General features: G+C 50.0%; 1 protein-coding gene across 1 annotated transcript in view; it reads left to right on the forward strand.

The window, feature by feature from the left end:
• Positions 1–18,471, forward strand: part of NSG2 (neuronal vesicle trafficking associated 2) — a 54,481-nt gene extending 36,010 nt beyond the window's left edge. The window contains exons 4-5 of the mRNA XM_036068859.2: positions 15,645–15,755; positions 18,179–18,471. Of these exons, the coding sequence (XP_035924752.1) occupies positions 15,645–15,755; positions 18,179–18,370 (303 nt within the window). The 3' untranslated portion in view covers positions 18,371–18,471. The remainder of the gene's footprint in view (positions 1–15,644; positions 15,756–18,178) is intronic.
• Positions 18,472–20,490: the final 2,019 nt, after the last annotated feature.

A 20,490-nucleotide genomic window follows, 5' to 3' on the forward strand; every position in this document is an offset into this window, starting at 1 on the left:
CCAGTGAAATCATCTTGGATATGGAAGCACGGCCCATAAGCACAGCCAGCTCCCTCTCTAGGAACTAACTCCCGTGGAGGAATTAAACAGAACATGGGAGTGAACAAAACACACGCTCACTCTCCAGACCTTGCCTGCCACTTCAGGGTCAGCGTTTCTACCCCAGAGGTAATATGACAGAAATTGTTCTGCCCTCTGCTGAACGTGTAGAGCAAAGCTGGGCCGCTGATCTGTATGATCCACACAGTACCTTTCAGTGCTTCTAGGGGCTAGGGATCATTGTAACTCCCATCTTTAGGTGGAGAACCTGAGGCTTAGAGACATCACAGAACTTGTCCAAAGTCATGCAGAAAGCAGGGGAAGGAGCTAGAAGTGGAGAGCAGGTCTGTTCTGAGTCTGCACGGGCCTCAGACAGGCCCTGGCCACTACTGATGGCTGTCTTCAGTCTTGCCTGGATAGTTCATAAAACCCAAACAATTTCTTTTCTTCTGATTAGGCCAAACAGACCCACAAAGACACCAAGGGTCTTTGTTTTGGTCACTCTGGTTATCTCTCATTCACAGGTATGTACTTGAGTCCAAGGAATCCAAAATAGGAGAATGAATTCATTAGTATTCAATGAATGCCGTTTGTTTGGCATGAAAAAAAATCATTCAAAGCGTGGAACTGTGGGACAGTCAGAGGAAATCAGATTTTAGATCCCGAGGCACCTTTATTCTTCCCAGATCCTTGGTGAGGACGAAGAATGGGCTGGACAGCTCTGGGCACTGGCCCTGCACCAGGCACTGGGCTCGGTATTTCCACACAGCAATCTCATTTTATCCTCACCCCAGTGCTCTGAAGTAGTTATTATGATCCCAATTTCCAGATGAGAAAGCTGAGGCCTGGGAAATCTAAATGGGACAGCCATTGCATTTTTCTCTCTTTATCAGGATGGAACAGACTGATGGTAAAAATGTTCCGCCTGAGGCCACACTGAAACATCCTTGGCTGACCTGAGAATATTTGGGCCTTGCGGGCGGACTCAGCTCCTAGGTGTGACCTAAAGGTGAAAGTGCTGAGCATCCTGACTGGGCAATGCCCCTGTGGCGTCAGCTTACATACCCACATGTGTACTTTGCCAAGAGCTGGGAAGACAAAGGTTTTGGTGCCAGAATCCTTCCACTCTTTCCTTCTGAGGCTCCCTGCCAAGGCCGTCTGTACATAAGGAGGCAAAGTACCCCTGGAGAGTAGCCGATATCCTGAGAGACCGCTTCTTCCGTGAGCAAAGCGGGCATGAGGCTGTTGGTGGGAGGCCTCAGAGTCTTTGGCTTCTCATCTTGGCCTGCTCACCCTCACCCCAAGGAGGGATCTCGTACTACACTTTGAGAAAAGAGCAGTCCAAAGCACATTCGCCACCACCGGAGGGAAAAAAATGTGAGCTGGAAGATAGGAGAGAGAGTGTTTATTCCCAAATCCTAACGTCAGGCTCACCCAATGATCACATGGGTCAAGAGGCCACAAGGAGAGGAAGTATAGACCTGAAAAGAGATGGCACAGGCTCCTTCTGGGCAGGAAGAAGAAGACCCTTACCCTGTCCTGATCCACGAGGCAAGAAGTAAAGAAGAGAGATTCAGGGGGCCTGAACTGGAAGGGGGAGGAAGGGAAAGGTTCAAGGCTGGAACCTGGTGCCTGTCTTTAAGGCATAGGGTCCATAGCAACAGATATTCCTGCCAGGCTCTGAAAAATCGGGTCTGTGATGTCTCTCCTTTAGGGGAACCAGAAAGGGAGCCAATGAGGGGAGCCGTACTGGAGGTCCCTGAGACCACCCCCAGGCTGGTGATTCATGAGAAGGACTCATAGGACCCAGCGTATAGCTGTATTCAGCACTCTGTTTTATTACAGTGAAAAGGAGACAAGGCAAAGGAAAAAGGGCCACAGTCAGGCACGGGCTTCCAGAGTCCTCTCCTCATGGAGTCATGCTGGACACAGCTCCCGCAGCAATGAGTTGTGACATGCATGAAATTGTGGCCACCAGGCAACTCATTAGAGACTCAGCGCCCAGGGTTCTTACTGGGAGCTGCTCACGTAGGCAGCCCTTGCCCAGCACGTCCCCACATTCCAGACCCCCAGAAGGAAGGCAGGTGTCAGCATCACCTGTACTGTCTGTGTAGGTTAGTTAGGCACAGCGAGCCACTCTTACTAGTTCTGGGAACGTGCATGTCCCGGGCACCAGCCAAGTGCCAGCCTTGCAAGTAGACCTTCTGAAGGTAAAGGTCTCAGGCCTGGGGCTTTAACTCTTTTCTGTGAGTCTCTTCCAAGACTCCTCCAGGTGGGGAGGGTGCACATGTCGGTGTGTCTGTGTGTCTGTGTGTGGGGCGGGAGGGAGAGGAGGTAAAAGGTGGGGGTACAGATTCCTTCCTCCTCACGGACAAAGGCAGCAGATTGAGGAGAGGAGAAATGCCACCTCCCCCAAGCACAGCTGCTTTCTGTCCGAGGACTCTCTGCTGTGGGGCTGCTGTGCTGTGGGCAGGCATGGTTTCTCACCCTTGCAAGATTTATAGAAAGACGTGGAGTGGCTTATCTGGTTCTGAAACCCCACTGGCATTTCTAGCGGTGCCACACATTGGAACATGGAGGATGATTTCTAATTTTCCAAACTAATCTTGCTGACCTGCTTCTCTCTCTCTTTTTAAAATCAACTCCTGTGCCAAGAAAGGGGATTGAGGAATGAAAGTAGCTTAATGGAACTGGGTATTTGGGCTGCAGGGCTGGTGTCTCCATGGAGATGGGTCTAGACAAGGGTTGGCTGGGACACCGAGAGACAGCTGTGTGCTTCTCACTGTGGCTATGATGTGCACGGAGCCCTGGCTGGAGGAGACCCGCCCTGCTCTGCTCGGGGGCCCGGCTCTGGGTGTGGCTGAAGCAAATGGGTATGAGTCCTTCCCAGCTCCCTCTTAGGTTCTTTGTGGCAGGGCCAGGACAAGAACTGGACAGGTCACGGAGGCATGGCCCCTGCCCTTGAAAAGCTCCTGGTCTAGTGGGGTAGGCTGATGGGGCAAGAAGTCATGACAACACAGGGCGCCAAGTGACCATGGCCAGAACCAGCACCTGGGGGCTTCAGAGTGGCCTCACTCCTGAGGGAAAGGTCTGGGAAGGCTACCTGGTGTGTGCTGTGGGACCGCCCTCCAGGGAGAAGGCAGTGGAAAGACATGCCAGTAGCAGGAAGTCTAAAACTTTCAGGAACTAAGGAGAGAGAGAGAGGGAGAGCGTGCGTGTGTATGTATGTATGTCTGTGTGCGTCGGTGCGTAGGTCTCTGTGTCTGTGTGTCTACCTGGGTCAGTATGTTGGTCTGTGTGTGTGTGTGTGTGTGTGTGTGTGTGTGAGGGCTGCAGGGGCAGTAGTAGTTGGTGATGTGGGACAGGTCAGCAGAGGCCAGATGATGAAGACAGTGCAGTGCTGAGGAAAGAAGATGTGTTTTGGATCCAAATAGATCTGGCGTCTAGGTCTTGCCCCATTACCGATGGGCTGGAAAACTCTGGGAACCGAAGAAGTGCCAGCAATCCTCAGGTTCATCATCTGGAAAGCAAGAATATCAACCATACCCACTTTCTGGGATACTGGGTAGGACTGAGTGAGCTAATATTTGTAAAGTGCTGAGTATCTGCCAATCAAGAATGTGAGCTCCTTGCTCTCTTCTCTTAGAGGCCAGGCAAAGAGTTTTGGTCTTTGCCTTGATCTAACTATAGTTTCCAGGTTACTTGAAACCTGGAAACTGTTGGGCTTATGTGGAAATGCTGGTTTCCAGGTGTCAGGGCAGACTGAGGGAACCAGAATCTCTGGGTGTAAGGCCCGGGACCCTGCATCTGCTCAGTCTCTTCAGATGGCTTTGATGCTCAGTAAATCGTAGACGCACCATGTCCGGACATGAGGTAAGCCCCGCAGTGGGCCAAGATGAGATCTACAGCTGCTCCCACAAAATGTGCTGAGGAATAATTTAAGAAGATCCCTTTGGAGGCCAGCAGAGATGATGGATTGAGAGGGGAAGGCAGGAGAAGCCAGAGAAAAGATGACCCCCATGAGAGGTGCCTTTCTGTCCCATCAACAAGAATCACCAGTGGGACCTTTGGGCCCTTGGAAGCCCAAAGGCAGACAGCACTGCCCTTGAGGGGCTGTCTGTCAGGGAGGACAGGTCACAGGTGATGGCAACACAGTGTAATACCCGATGGTCCTCGTGCTGTGGAAACACCTGGACCAAACTCAGCTCTGAGGATGCACAATTATAACAGTAACAGTGGTGGCCACGAGAAGTGTTAGTTCATCACTTTCACATTTATGTGGACCTTTGGCCTTTTGCATTATTCGTCTTGGTCATACTTCCTGACAGTTTTGTGTAGATTAGTGTAATGACCTAGAGCCATTGGCAGGTGGTAAAGTGAGGTCTGTATGGTGCTGGGAGGGGCCAGGCTTTCCTTGTGATTGTAGAAAGTTGGATGGGCGACGAATGGATAAAATGGGAAGAAATGGAAGAAATCAAGATTTATGCAAGGATGCATGTGGATAAGAATAAATAGAAAGTGTGTAAAAACAGAGTTGAGAGGATGGCAGGATTGTAATGGGTGTTTTCCTCTTGGATTTCCAGTGTTGTTCTTATTATAATGGTGCAGCGCACTTTGAATAAAAATAAACTCTAACACAGTTATAGATTTATCAGCAGTATAACCTATGGTAAGGCAGCTGTATTTCTCAGTTAGACCTGAGTTTAAATCTCCACTCTGTCTTCATATATGTCAAGTCATTGCCATCCGTAAAATGGGCACATTGCTAGTACCTTCCCCATGGAGTTCCGAGGACATGAAATGATGTGAGCCATGTATGTGCTCCATGGGTGCTGAAGTCATTACCACGGGCCGGGCCTATCCTGAAGGCTTCATGCATTGCCCGGGGTCACACAGCAAGTCAGTCACAGAGCTGGGCTTTCTGTCTAGACATCCTGGCTCTAAAACTCTACTCCATTAAGTGCTTGGTGCTAGGGACAGGGCCAGGGAAACCAGGATGTCATTGAGGCAGGATTTATGGAGAATTTACCATCCCCTTGCACTTTCCACTCAAGCCCTATTGTCAGGATCTTTGGGACCGAGCCAGGAGCAAGGCATCGGGTGGCCTAATTCAGTCTCTGGAGGTTCCAGCTGTCGCATACAAAAGATGAATGTCTGTCGGGCAGCTCTGTTTTTATCTCCCCACAAAGTTTAATTTCCCCGATGTGAGTGGTTCGATTGCTTTGAGGTTTCCAGGGTTTGCATTCTTCATAAAAAGGGTGGTTTCCTGGGCATTGTGATGCCGCGAGGCTGCAGTACATGAATGTGAATGAAATTCACGTTTCCTCCCACAATGAGGGTCCTAGATCAGTGTCCTGGCTCGGCAGACAGTGGGAGGCTTTTGTTCTTCTCCTCTGTCTTCCTAACTCCTGGGATTTCCACGTCCACGTCCACGTCTAGGTGGCATCCCCCCTAGAATTAGTTAAGAGTATAGATTGTCCTCTTTCATTGAGCTATTGCAACCAAAGGCAGCAGCAGGGCAGAGAAATATTTACCAATAGTCTACTTAAGGTAGTGGTTAGGGTTGAGAATGTCAGAATCAGATATTCTAGAGTTCCACTCAAGCTCTGCTGCTTCAATAACCAGGTGGCCTCAGGCAGGCTACACGGTGCCTCTGCGCCTTTGTTTGCACAGCTGTAAAATGGGGGTAATAACTGGGCTTATCGGTTTCCCATGAAAGATTTAAAAAAGATACTACCTACAAAGTGCTGGACACGGTACCCGGTGCATTACCGAACAATCAGTAAATGATTGTTATTATCGGTTGAGCCCGTGCACCAGGACAACCTTGGGCATTTTTACAGACAGTGAATCAATGGATCCTCTTAGCAGTCCTGCAGGCTGGAAGTTTTGTCCCCATTTAACAGATTAGGAAATGAGCTCAGAGAGGTGAATCATCCTGCCCAAGGTCACACAGCTCATCAGAGGCAGACGCAGGCTGAGAGCCCTTTTGGGATGGGGCCACCACTGCTGCACAGAACTTCATGGACAGTGCCCAGAATGGAGGAGCCAGTCCTCCCAGCCATCAGAGAGAAGCCTCTCATCTTTGACAGGCACAGCAGACAGACGAGGAGATCGCTCCAGGGGCAACTAATAATTCTTCCAGCGTCAAATGAACTACTCAGATGACCTTACACAGTGATTTTATCCAGTCACCCTGCCAGGCAGTGAAACAGTTAAGAAGGGCCCTGAAAATTTGCTCCTGGTAGTGCCTTGTGCTAAAGATGAGAAAGGGGGTGAGGGGTAGGGAATGTGGGATATACATTAGCATCCCCTCTACCCGTGCCAGCTCATGAGCCAGAAGGTGGGACCACAGAAGCAAACAAGATACGGTCCCTGCCCCATGACGCACACAATAGAGTGGACAGTCATCGTACGGGACCAGGTGCTTAGTGGTGGAGGAAAGAAAGTGTGGTGAAAGCACAAGTAGGCAAGGGAAGGCTCGCCAGGGAAGGCAACATGCTGTGAGTTGGGTTTTGAAGCATGCCTAGGAGTTCACTAAGGGAGGAAAGGCTGAAAAGGTGCATAAGAGCAACACATGTTGAGAAAAATGACAGTCTTCCGGAGTGGCTGGAAGTTTTGGAGTACATGCTGAGGAGCATGGCAGATGATGTGGAGAAATCCAAGAGCTCCCATTTGCAGCACTGCCAGGCACTATGGGAGGGCATTCTATCAGTTTCCTGGGGCTGGCATAACAAATTACTGCAGACTGTGTGGCTTAATGCAATGGAAATGTATTCTCACAGCTCTGGAGACCAGAAGTCCGAACTCAAGGCAGGGTTATGTCCCTTTGAAGGGTCTTTCCTTGCTTCTTAGATTCCGGTGGCTCCAGGTGTTCCCCGGGCTTGCAGGCGTATCATTCCAGTTTCTGCTTCCCCATTCAGATGGCCCCCTCTTCTCCTTGTGGGTTTGTCTTCCTCTGTATGTCTCTTATAAGGGCACTTGTTCTTGGATTTGGAGTCCACCTGCATAATCCACGATGATTTCATCTTCAGATCTTTAACTTAATTGTATCTACAAAGACTTCTTTTCCAAATAAGGCCATATTTACGGGTTCCTGAGGTGAGGACATGGACATCTGTCTTGCGGGGTGAGTCAACTCACTACAAGGCTTCACATGCATTATCTGATTTAATCCTCAGAACTCTGAGAGGCAGGTACTATTATTATTCCCCTTTTACAGAGGAGGAAACTCACTCGAAGGGATGGGAGGAAAACTATGAGAGCAGGGCCCTCCCCTGTCCTCCTCAGCATATGTCCAATGTGTAGAATTATTTCTGGCACATTGTAGGGGCTCAGCTGATATTTAATGAATAAATGCTTTACGAGGAATACAGCATGGGTGAAGGGCCTAGGCCAATACTTCACTGAATTAGACTCTGGGCTGTATTATTATTATTATTATTATTTTTTAAAGATTTTTATTTATTTATTGAGAGAGAATGATAGAGAGAGAGCATGAGAGGGAGGAGGGTCAGAGGGAGAAGCAGACTCCCTGCTAAGCAGGGAGCCTGATGCGGGACTTGATCCCGGGACTCCAGGATCATGACCTGAGCCGAAGGCAGTCGCTTAACCAACTGAGCCACCCAGGCACCCCGGGCTGTATTATTTAATTAGCTGTGTGACTCTGAGAAAATTACTTAACCTCTCTGTGCCTTAGTCGTGTCATCTAAAACAATGAAGATGAACCTACCTCGTAGGGCTGTTGTGAGGTTTCCAAGAATAAATCCATGTCCAGTGCCAAGAACAGTGCCTGGCACATAATCAGTGCTTCGTAAATGGAAATGTGAAGTGTTATTCCACACGACCTCTCGAGAGGGGAAGCAGACCATGGTGGTTAATGACGGTGCACTGAGAAAAGTGTCAGGGAGCTGTGAGCAGACAGGGGAGGGGCTGAGTACTGCCTGAAGACTTTGGGGGAAGACTTCTGGGGAAAAGGAGATACTTGATCTGGGCCTAGGATGAGCTGCAGGACCAGCAAATATAAGAGGCCTGCATTCAGGCAGTGGAGGGAAGGGACTGAGGCCTGGGGGGACGCTGAACACAAATCCCACTGAGGCAGAAGACAACGTGGCTGATCCCGGAATGGAGAGTTCAAGGTGTCCTTGAGGCGCCTCGGTGTGTTGTCTGAACCTATCTTTTACTCACTGTGGGACCTTAGGCAAGTCACTTAACCTGTCAGAGCCTCAGTTTCTCCATCAGCAAAGTGGGCATAATAATTCTACTTGCAGTATATGATTGTGCCGATATTAGTATACAATAAGCTCCCAAAAACAACACCTCTGATTTTTTTAAAAGATTTTATTTATTTATTTGAGGGGGAGAGAGAGAGAGAGAGAGCACAAGTGGGGGGGAGGGGCAGAGAGAGAGAGAAGGAGAAGCAGGCTCCCCACTGAGCAGGGAGCCTGACTCAGGGCTCGATCCCAGGATCCTTGAATCATGACCTGAGCCAAAGGCAGACGCTTAACCGAGCCACCCAGATGCCCCAGTACCTCTGAGTAATATCAATATTACTACCGCTGCTACTATTATTGTATGGATGTGTGGCCCATGGCGGGTGGTCATTATGGCCCCCGTCCCAGCATGGCTTTGCTGGAGTTGTGAGCTGCGTACTCCTGTGCTGAGTTCTTTCTCTGTTCTCTCTCTGACCTATGCTCAAAATTGTGAGGAGAAATCTTGGGCAGGTCTTAGCAGATTCCAACCTAAACCCTGGCCCTTTTCAAGGTTCAGGTACTTTTGTTTGAGCGTGTGTTAGGGGTTGTGGTGGATGGGATTGAGAATAGGGGATGGAAAAGAACAGAAGGCCAAGTGCAGGTATCTCAGTCCTCCATCCTAGATAAACACAATGTGGTTGGGACCAGGTTGCATGTCTGTCTGCTTGTGTATGTCTGGGGAAGAGTGTGTTTGTGTGTGTGTGTGTGTGTGTGTGTGTGTGTGTGTGTGTGTTTGCACTGTGCAGTCTTCGATTCAGCATTTTGGTTCAGGAGATGTTTACTGATCCCCCTCTGTAGGAGTCATGGTGCCAGGCACAGAGTAAACGATGAGATGCGCTCGCTGCCCAAGGCATTCCCCGGGGAAGGGAAGGTTCAGAGGTATGAAGAGGTCACGATGACAGAGGGAGCACCCTCAGAGCGGCCGACGCAGGCCCTGGTACAGAGCCAGGCAGGGAAGGGATAGCGGGCTGGACTGGAAGGCTGAGGACCATTCTCTGTGATCAGGAGGGACATGTGGGAGTTCCACGCTGAGACACACGAGTGCAGGAGGGCTCAGTGGGCTGGGCATAGCTGGAGGGGACCAGGCCAGCCAGAGAGTGGTGGCCTGTGTGGCTGGAGGTGGCAGAGCCAGGCCAGGCTGAGCAGGACGTTACCTGAAATATGGGATGGATGTTGTGGGAAGTCGCTCTCCTGGGCAGGACAAAGGTGACCTTGGTCTCAAAGCCCTGTGGCACAGCATCTCAGCGTTCTCTCCCCTTGTCCCCTGTCTCAGCTACCCTGCTCCTTCCAGACCCACTAGGACCCAGGTACTCCCTTTGTGGGTCTTTGGGCTGGCGCCTCATCCTGGACCACTCCCGCCAGAGTCTTCTTATGCGGGCCTCCTTCTCCCACCCTGGACCATCCTATCCCTGCTATGTGCCCTTCCAGATCCTGCTCAGGCTTGTTTTAGAATTCTTTCTTTGTGCTTGTTCAGCGTCTGACCCTGTCTCTGCCGTAAGCTCCCGAGGCGATGACTATAGGGCAGCATCTGGCTCGCCGTGGGCTCTTCATAAATGTGTGCTGCGTGGATGCACGGATGAACGCGTGGCGGGGGCTGGAGATGGGGAGGGGGCCTATGTCCAGCGGTGAGGACTGCATCTCCGAGGAAACCCAAACCTAGCCCGGAATTGATTTCTAGTTCCAGGTTGTTACATCACGAGGTGAAGCCGAGGGTTGTAGGACCTCTCTGAGATTATACAAACCCAGTTAGTTGTTACTGATGTGCAGCCAGGCTTTCACATTGCGAGGTGCTCAGTGGGGAAGTGGGAGCTTCTCTCTGGGGTCCTCTCTGAGGACGCTTCCAACAATCAATGCTGTTCACAAGAATCCAGACCAACCCAAATGTCACCCGTTGTCCCCAGAGTCAGCCCCTCGCTCCTCCCCCTCCCATCTCCCTGCTCACCTCCTAGGAGCCTCTCAAACCATGCACTCCTTTCCACCCTCACGGCCCCATGTCCAGCCTCCGCTTTTGGGGCATGCCCTAGTACATCAGCCTCCCTACTGACCTCTGCCTCTAGCCATGCCCCTGCAAACTTGCCTCCACGTTGCCTCCAGAGACATCTTTCCAAAATATAATTTGTATCCTGTCACTTCCCTCCTTAAAACCTTCAGGGGTTCCCTGTTACCCTGGAGATACAGTGCAAGTTTTAGCCTGGTCCTTCTTTATCTGTTCTCTTGCCACCTACCCATTGCCCCAGACCTCTCCCCCTCACTCGTACCCTCTGGGCCAGCCATGTCAAACCGTATGATGTTTCCAGAATAGCCCCAGCTTCCACTCCACTGCAGATACGACTTCTCTGCCCAGAACCTTCTTTCTTCCCTATCCTATTTTCTTCCCTGAAGTCACTTCCAACATTGCCTCCCCCAGGAGGCCTTCCATGATCCCCTACTTCCAGGCTGATTAGGCCCAGCAGTCCCCTGTGCTGATGCCCTCAGTCAGGGTGCCACCCCTGGTGTGCACGTGCCCACATCCATCTGTCCACTCTCCCTCACCCTGTAGGCTGGGAGGCTCCAAAGGAGGGCCTGTGCTTGATTCACAGCCCTGTATTCTCTGACTTCCACAAGGTTTTAAGGAATGACTGGCCTCCAGCTGCAGAAGTTACCAAGATTCAGGACAGGGAGGCAAAGTCTCCTTCCCTTAAAATGGTCTCTGCTCAGCCTCGTTCCGGGGCTTGTTAGCCTCACTCAGCAAAATCCCTCAGGTGGCCACACTCCTGGCACCCTCCTTAGCACCAGACCCTGGTCTCTGGCAGTGATATCGGGCACCCTGCCCACAGTCTACGTGCCAAAGTCTTCTCAACCCTGTGGACACACGATGGTCACCTTGGGGATTGGACTCTACCGTCAGAAATTCTGCTATAATGGGTATGGGGCAGGTCCAGAGCATCAGCATTGTTCAAAACGCTGCCCAGGTGATTCTAAGAATGTGTAGCCAGCTTGAGAACCACTCACACCTAGTCATCCTAGAGTAGTGGTCCTCGTCCTAGCTTGTATGTTATAATCACCCAGAGAGTTCATAAGACTCCCCATGTCCTGGACCTACCATCCCTGACCCAACAAATGAGAATCCACCAGGGTGGTAGCAATCTTGGCATCAGCATTGAATCCTACAGGATCTTCCCTCCCTCCCTCCATCTCTCCCTCCCTCTCTTTCCTTGTTCCAGAAACATTTGCTGGGCTTATCTTTGGAGCTCTGGGAGCACTGAGGTGAATCAGACCCTGCCCCTCCTAGGTGGGGGCTTAACAGGGCTTAACTCAGAGCTGTTAGGAAGGGAAGAACCCAGGCCCCCCCACCCCCCCGGCTCCCTAAGGGGAACGTGTCCCAAGGACAGGTGTGCTGGGCCATGCTCCGGCTCTCAGTGCCTCGTCCTCTTCACCAACCTGCTGCTTCCCCGGAGACACCCATGCTGGGTCAGCCCAGAGACTGGGTCTCTGTTCAGTCAGATCACATTAAGATGGGGGCTTCCCGGGGGCTTCCCCCGACCCTGCATGAGGCTGGCAGTGGTGACAGGGTGGGGCTGCGGGTCTCTGCTCTCTCCTTGGCACACGCGAGCCCTGCAGCCGTCCTTTGTCCGGGGCTGCGCCTGCAAGCATGTCTGTCTCAGCCCCACGCACGGCTCTGGTGAGAGCATGCCAGCAGGACTTTAAGGGCCTTTTTTTTTTTTTTTTTTTTAGATTTTATTTATTTATTTGAGAGAGAGAGAATGAGAGACAGATAGCAAGAGAGGGAAGAGGGTCAGAGGGAGAAGCAGACCCCCCGCTGAGCAGGGAGCCCGATGTGGGACTCGATCCCAGGACTCCAGGATCATGACCTGAGCCGCAGGCAGTTGCTTAACCAACTGAGCCACCCAGGCACCCTTTAAGGGCCTTTTGATGGAAAGAATGAACCTGGGCTCTGGGCATTTTTTAAAAATTGAGGTAAAATCCACATATAAAATTAACTAAAGTGAAAACTCCAATGCCATTTAGTGCATTCACAATATTGTGCAAGTGCCATCTCTACCTAGTTCCAAAACACTGTCCTCACCCAAAAGGAAACTCTGTTCCCATAGTCCCCTTCCTCCCAGCCCCGGGCAACCACCAATCTGCATTCTTTCTCTTTGAACTGACCTATTCTGGATATTTCTATAAATGGAGTCATATAATATGTGGCCCTTTATGCCTGGTGTCTTTCACTCAGCGTGTTTGCAGGGTCCGTCGACATGTGTAGTATCTACCAGTACTTCATTCCTTTTTACGGATGAATAATATTCTATTGTATGGATGCACAATGTGTTTATTCATTTATTAGTCCATGGATATTTGGGCTGTTTCTGCCTTTAGCTACTGGGAAATCTGGGCATTTACAAATCTTTATATCTATACTCCAAACATCTGCTGACCAGGTATTCCCAGGTCCTTAGCATTAGCCAGAGGTCTGTGGTGGCCCCCTTCCCTGTACTAATCAAATCCTATCTCCGAGGTCCCTAAAGGGGTGTATGCATGCAGGCATCTCTGACCCAGCTTCCAGCCTCCACTGCCATCTGCAACTCTCTCCACATCTTACCCGGGTGATTGCAGTCCGGTCTCTGCACTCTCCCACCCCACCCCACCCCAGTCTTGGGCAGGAGGCTGGTGCATGCGCAACAGGCTGCAGCTGAGGGGTCAGCGTGCAAATGGAGGGGCGGACAGTGCACTGTGCTGACAAGAGTTTAGAAGTGAATTTTGCATGTCACCATCTGAAAGGAAAAACTGCTTTTTCTCCATCCTTCCACAATACTTCTGACATCAAACGTGTGAGGTGTTCCCCACACCAGGTGATTCTCCAATTCTCAGGGGACGGTGACTAGATGTTCTATAATTTAACTGACCTCTGACACTAGCTGCTGGGGTTAGCGCACAGCCAGCAGTTGAGGGGCTCCGTCCCACAGACTGTCCCCATTCAGATGCCAGTCCCAAGTCCCAGGCTGTGTCTGTGCTCCTGACCAGCTGGCTATTCACGGGCGGCTCCTACTGTCTCTTCCTCAGTTTTAATAATTTGCTAGAACAGCTCACAGAACTCAGGAAAGCGCTTAATATTAGTCTTATTGATTTATTATGAAGGATACAGATGAACAGCCCCCTGAGGGGATACACAGGATGAAGTGTGAAAGGGTCCTGAGCACGGGGGCTTCTGTCCCCATGTAGAGTAATGGGGTGAGCCACACTCCTGCATATGGACGTGTTCTTGTTCACCAATCTGGAAACTCTCTAAATCCCTTCAGCTAAGGTTTCTATAGAGGCTTCATTACATAGGCATGATTGATGAAATCATCGGCCATTAGTGATTGAACTCAATCTCTCCCCTCCCCGTGGGTGAGGGGTGCTGTCAAAAGTTCCAACCCTCTAATCCCATGGGTGGCTCCCTGGCAACTGGCCCCCCTCCTTAGAGGCTTTCCAAAAGTCACGTCATTAACATAAACTCAGGTGTGGTTGAAAGGGGCTCCTTATGAATAATAAAAGACTCCTTTCATTTTTATGGATCTGGGCTATTTCAGGAACTGGGCGCAAAACCCAAATATTAGAACAAAAGATGCTTCTAGTGCTCCTATTCATTTAGGAAATTATAAGGGTTTTAGGAGCTCTGTGCCAGGAATTGGGAACAAGACCCAAATATATATTTTTCTTATATCATGATAGCTCACTGTCCTAAAACTTCATACACACGTGCGCAAGGTATTTCTCACAGACAGTGTCTGCCCATTGGGTTTGGACGGACACCTCCCATCTCCATCTTCCTCTTGCCTTTTCCAATGCCTCCCACCCAGTATTTAAAGCTGCCAACAAACAACTCCGTTCATTTGGAGCAACATAGACTTCTGTCTTCTCTGGTCCGTATAAACCATGACCTGGAGTGGAAAGGAGATGGGATGGGGACCCCCAAGGTTGATTTTATTTTTCTTCTGAATCAAAAGAAACCTCCTCTCCATGAGAGGAATTCTGCCATGTGTCTCGTCCAACTGGCTCAAAAAGCCACCAGCTTTTAAAAATAGCATGAAAAAGAATTCTGCGTGTAACACTAGGTGCCCCATGTCATGGGATTACCCTACCACTTTGTACACGGGGAGTGGGATGGGGTTGGTGCAAGCCTGGAGGCGCCTCTGAAATTAACCATCTACTCCTTTCTGGTAAATCCTGTCTGTTTAGTCTTGTATTATTTTTTTAAAGTTTGCTCGTAGATAATGTGGAGCTAGGCTTTCACTGTGAGCAATTTGGACACCATGAGATGCTTCTGAGCAGACAAGGGACATGCCCTGACTTAGATTTTGAAAGGACCTCCCTGGTTGCTGCATGTGATTGCATCGAAGGGGGCGAGAAGGCTGCTAGTTAGAGGCTGCTTTGGGACTAAAGATGAGAGGTGGTGATGACTCGGCTGGGTTGGAGACAATTGGGAAGTCAGAAGCCATTAGATTATGGGATATATTTGAAGGCAGAAACCATAGCTTCTGATGGAGGACTGGATGTAGATTATAGGAAAAAGAGTTGAAGATGACTCCAAGGGGTGCCTAGGTGGCTCAGATGGTTAAGTGTCTGTCTTTGGCTCAGGTCATGATCCCAGGGTCCTGGGATCAAGTCCTGCATCAGGCTCCCTGCTCAGTGGGGAGCCTGCTTCTCCCTCTCCATCTGCCTCTCCCCCTGTTCATGCTTGCTCTCTCTCGCTCTCTCAGATAAATAAAAATTTTAAAAAAAAGGATGACTCCAAGATGTTTGGCCTAAGTGACTGTAAAGGTGGACCTGGGGAAAAATGTAGGCAGAACAGATGTGGGATGGCGAGGAGCAGGGGTTTAGTTTGGTCGCATGTCCTAGCAGAGGTGAAAGAGGCAGGTGTACCTGAGATTGGAATTCAGGAGTTCTAGGGAGGGTGGTGGTGATGGAAAGCAGAAGCACCGGAAGTGACAGGTGGATTAATGACTCCCCCCGCCACACACCCTGCCGCCCCCTGCTTCGGGCTGTGCACCCGAGCACACACACACTTAACAGGAAAAGTGAAAAACAAAAACAAAAACAGGAAAAGTAAATGAGGGGGGGAATCACACCTTGGGCCAAGAAGGAGTTTCAGAAAGTATCTAGCAGAAGGGGGAAACTGAGGCCCAAAGAGTACAGGTGCTTTGCTCCAGGTCACACCGCAAGTTAGTGACAGAGTGAGACAGAGCCAGTTCTTCGGGCCCCAGGCCACCCCTCTCTCTCTGACGTACCACTTTGCCTACCGGCTCCAGGATTCGAAGGCTGCCTGTGTGCCGGGCTCAAGGCAGGTAGGGCTGAGGCTGGATGACTCTCAACGTTGTTTTCCTCCAGGTCACCATTCTTGTCAGCCTGGCCCTCGCTTTCCTCGCCTGCATCGTGTTCCTGGTGGTTTACAAAGCCTTCACCTATGACCACAGCTGCCCAGAGGGATTTGTCTATAAGGTAAGGGGCTTCTGGCAGGTGAGTGGCCCCAGGTGACTGCCAACCTCAATTAGAGGGTTTATCAATGTCTTCTCTTCGCTGGTATCCGAATTCGGGGGACCTCCCTGCAGACTATTGAAAATGTAGTCTGTGTCAGGCAAGGCGTTTCACGAAGGACTTGGTTTCCTTCCAGTAGGCAGTAGAGTTCTTCCTCCCAGATGGTGCTCTCTGGAGTCAGGAGTAGGAGGTGGTCCAGCTTTGGGCTGGAGGTCAGTGGGCAGGGAGAGCTCACTTCTGCTTGAGATAGGCCGGTCCATCTTCAGAAAGCTCTGCTTTGGCACCCATCTTCCTGGTTTGATGTCCGATTCCCGGTTCCTCTGGTGGGAGCGGGTGCTTTTGAAGTCTCCTGAGTCCTTCTGTTGTTGGGCCTGTCCCACTGGACCCTGCTCTGATCGCACTCCTTCCCTTGAAGAACCGAACCAGCTGCGTGACTCTGGGGTGTCTCTTCGCCCCTGAACCTCAGTTCTCTTGCCTGCAACATGGGCACTGGTAATACCTGCCTGCAGGACTTTTGTGAGGCCTTAAGGAGAGAATTTAAGTTAGCAAAAGACCTATTAGATAATGGGCTCTCAACGAATATTAGTTGTCATAAAGACAGAATCTATTCTACAGCAAAAACAGGTGATTCAAATGTTTATAAATTGCCATTTACTGAGCACCTATTATAAGTCACAGCCTTTCCTCGATATTTTCATAAACATTATCTCAATTGAGCTGTACATGCATTCTTAAAAATAGATTTTATTGCTCCCACTTTACATACAAGGAAACAGGGGAAGAACATGTAGGGTAAGAGAGTTTTCCAAACCGTCACATTACATTCCTAAGTGAGGGAGTCAAATGGGGTATGTTCTGCCTTAGAAACACACATCCTTCAGTTCTGCTCTGTGGCTTCTTCAGATTACATTCCTGGTAGTTAAAAGCTGAGGTTCTCAAAGAGGCAACAATTCTCAAGAGGGGACAGTTGAATGAACGATGACATGTTCACACAAGGGATTTCTGCGCAACCGTGAAAATGGGTGGGAAGGTCTCCAGACCCGGGCCTGGAATATCCTCCAGGATAATAATGAAGAGAAAAAGGCACTGCCTTTGTGTGAGGAAAAGGGGAGGGGAAGGATATTTGCTTATATTTTCAGAAAGAAATTCTAGAAGGATAAATGAAAAAACTAGGAAAATGGTTACTCGGTGTGGGGGGGTGGAGGAGGGAAGAGAGTAGAGGGGACAGGGAAGAGGAGCAAGGCTGTTCTGGATACATCTTGCTATCCATTTGTCCTTGGTATCTGTAAATGTCTGACATATCTAAAAATTAAATAACAGCAAGTCATTCCTCAAAATCAAAACAAGCTTAACAAAGAACCTAGCTCTATATCAATTTGGGGACATAAACGTACAAAGAAAATAAATATCCCAAACGAGAAGAGTGCATTGACTGTAAACCCACAGAGGAATATGTTCTAAGGATACAGAAAGTTACAGAGAAATCTTAAAGTTGATTCAATAATCTAACTGTTGGTCATAATATTCGTGTTATTTTGTGACTATTTGGGTATATATTGTAGGATAACGCAAATAGACCATTCTATCAATGTTTGTTGGGAACCAAAGATTTGTATCAAAGAGAGAGGAGTTACAAATATAAAATCAAAGAAATAAAATAGACAGCCATAGGCTGGAGCCATGGCCCAGAGAAGCGGCTGGGGGATGGGTGAATGAGCTGGATCAAGAGGTTGGTGGGGGGGGGGGGCGGAATTGGTCCCCTGTGTAGCCTCACAGTCACTGAGCAGAGGACCGTGGATTAGTACCAGCCTCGGGTTTCTTTCTCTCTTTTTTGCAAATGGAGGGATAATTGACATATAACATGTTAGTTTCAAGAATCAACGTGATGATTCAATATTTGCATATATTTTTAAATGTAAGTCTAGGTAACATCCATCACCACACAGTTACAAAAAAAATTTTTTTTCTTATAAGAGCTCTTAAGATCAACTCTCTTAGCAACTTTCAGATATACAAGACAGAGTTCTTAACTATAGTCACCATTGTCCATGACATCCGCAGGGCTTATTTATTTTAAAACTGGATGTCTGTGCCTTTTAGCCACTTTCACCACCTTCACCCCCCGCCCCTGTCCCCCAGCCTCTCGCAACCACTGGTCTAGCATCAGGTTTATTCTTTCTAGTGTCAAGTAGGTGGCGGCTTTGAGATGGCGATGGTGATGATGCTGGGGAAAGAGTGCTGAGGGCCGGGCTCAGGCCAGGTGACATCACCTGCCCTCCGGCACAGAGCCTCCTGTGGCCGTGTCCCCCGGACGGGGTGGCTGAGGCACAGGTTGAGTTGGAAGCAGTCCGCTGAGCTCCCCCTGACTCTGTCTCTCTCGTCCTCAGCACAAGCGCTGTATCCCGGCCTCCCTGGATGCTTACTACTCATCCCAGGACCCCAACTCCAGAAGCCGCTTCTACACGGTCATCAGCCACTACAGCGTGGCCAAGCAGAGCACCGCTCGGGCCATCGGGCCGTGGCTGTCGGCGGCTGCTGTCATCCACGAGCCCAAGCCGCCCAAGACCCAGGGCCATTAGAGGCCTACCCCCAGCCAGAATGGGGGGCACAGAGGGGAGCCCCCCTGTTGGCTAAGCCAAGCTCCAGTTACAAGACACCACTGTACTCCTGGGATATGGGGGCGGGGGTGGGGCCGGGGTGGGTGGGGGGGAACTCACCGAAAATATCGTGCACTGGAGTTGTCTGAATCGATATTTCTTTTTGTCCTTTGGTATTGTTGATTCGTCCCCAAGTCAGGATTATGTACAAAGGCATGTTTCGTGTTGATTGTTCCCATGTAAGATATTTTCAAAGCCACTGCTTATTTCTTGTTAGGAAAATTTAAAAACAGAAAAGGAAACAAAATGAACAAAGAAGGATTAAACTGGCTGCATCTGGAAGATGTTGGCGGGCAGTAAAGAGCACAGACTCTGGGCTTCTTCGATGAGAAGCCGTAGTTTCAGTGGGGGTTTGGAAGGTACAGAAAATGTGAGTGATGCAGGCGGGGGCTACGTGGTTGGCCCCTGCTCTGCAGGAGAGGAAGAGAGGAAGTCAGGACTGGCCTATTTAGAGAAGAGGGCTGATTTTGGCATGGTTAGGTCTGGGACGCACACAACCCAAAGTCAAGAGCACCCACCGTGGGTGTGTTTTGCCAAGTTAACACAGACTGTCCATACAGGAATCTGAGCTGGGGCTTGGGCCGGCGCATGAGGCCTGGGGATGCATAGTTGCAATCAAACACTGAGCAGAGGCAGACTTTCTCTGTCTTTTTCTTGCGTGTCTAGATCGACACCCGGATACTGCCTATGTTTAAGATACAGCAGGGGTAGGAAGGGAGAGGGGACTAGAGGCCGCAGGACGAAGCAAGGCACGGGACAGGCGTATCATATGTGGCCGAGCTGTAAGCACAGGCACCACATTTTGCAAGTCTTGTTTGCTTGTTATTTCCCAAAGTGCTAATAACAATTGGAAGAGTGATAAAGGTCATAACCGGGAACCGCAGGTGACAGCCAGGGAGACTTTAAGACCAGGGTTGCAACAATGCCAAATCACCCCTAAAGGAAGCTGAAAAATGTGACCATCTTTTGCCCACTTGTTGTACTGACAGCTGTTGGACAAGCACCCAAAGTCCCCAGTCTAGTTCTAGAAGCTCCCGACTAGGGCAGCGTCTGGCATTGCCCAGGGCTCCTGCCGCGCTGGGACCCCATCAGGTACTCCCACGTGGCTCTCCTGCAAAGGTTTCCGGAAGGCCCACTCAGTGGGGCGTGGCTCCAGGCCTGCAGGGCCAGAATGGGCTGGGAGAGTTGGTTATCTGAGATGTAGTACTGTTTCCCCATGAAGCTGCGACAGGCCGTTGAATGGACATTTTCTCCTGCCTCGCTATGTTGCCGAAATCATACACAACAGCTGGGTAAGAAGACTAGCATCGCTCAAACTATCCTGCCGAATGCTGTCATCTGACTTTCCTCCTCCCACCCCATCACCTCAAGTCACCTGTAAATTCATTTGTCATCCGAAGCGGAATAACAAATTGTCCCTAGCAAAACCGCTGAGCGCTTTATAATTTTGTGGTGTATTTTTGTCAGTAGGTAGCAGAGGCTGAAGTATTTTTTGGTGTAATTCTTGAACTTTTCTGACAGGAAACAAATAAAGATAGATGTGTCTGAAATTCTCGACCTTCCTTTGCAACTTTCCTCACCTTTTGTTCGGTGAGCCTGGTGGGAAGATGCTGGGGGAAGGGATCGGTCCCCGAAGATAGGGTGGGCTCTGGGGGCAGAGTGTCTTGTGGGGCTGGGGCTGGAATTGGGCTGTGGGGGACCTCCATCCTCTGGCAGGTGGGTCCTGAAATGATGCTGTGGTCAGAAGCAAGGACTAAGAGATACACCTGGGCACTTGGCTTGCAGTGCACTGTCCTTCACCCCATGAGTGTCTGCTGAGCACCCTTGGAGGGCCAGGCTACGCTGGGCATGGAGCATTCGGGGGTGAATGATGCATAGTCAACACCCTGACATCTGGAGATGGAGTTGGATGTGGACAGAGATGCTGGCAAAAGAAGAGTTTGAGGATGCCACTGGTGTAAGGCAGGGGGCTGTTAGCCAACAGCTTGAGGAGGAAGGTCGTGAGTGATCAGTGGGGTCCTCTTCATAATTAGCTTTAGGTT

This window comes from Halichoerus grypus, chromosome 2, assembly GCF_964656455.1.
Source record: "Halichoerus grypus chromosome 2, mHalGry1.hap1.1, whole genome shotgun sequence".
NCBI lineage: Eukaryota > Metazoa > Chordata > Mammalia > Carnivora > Phocidae > Halichoerus > Halichoerus grypus.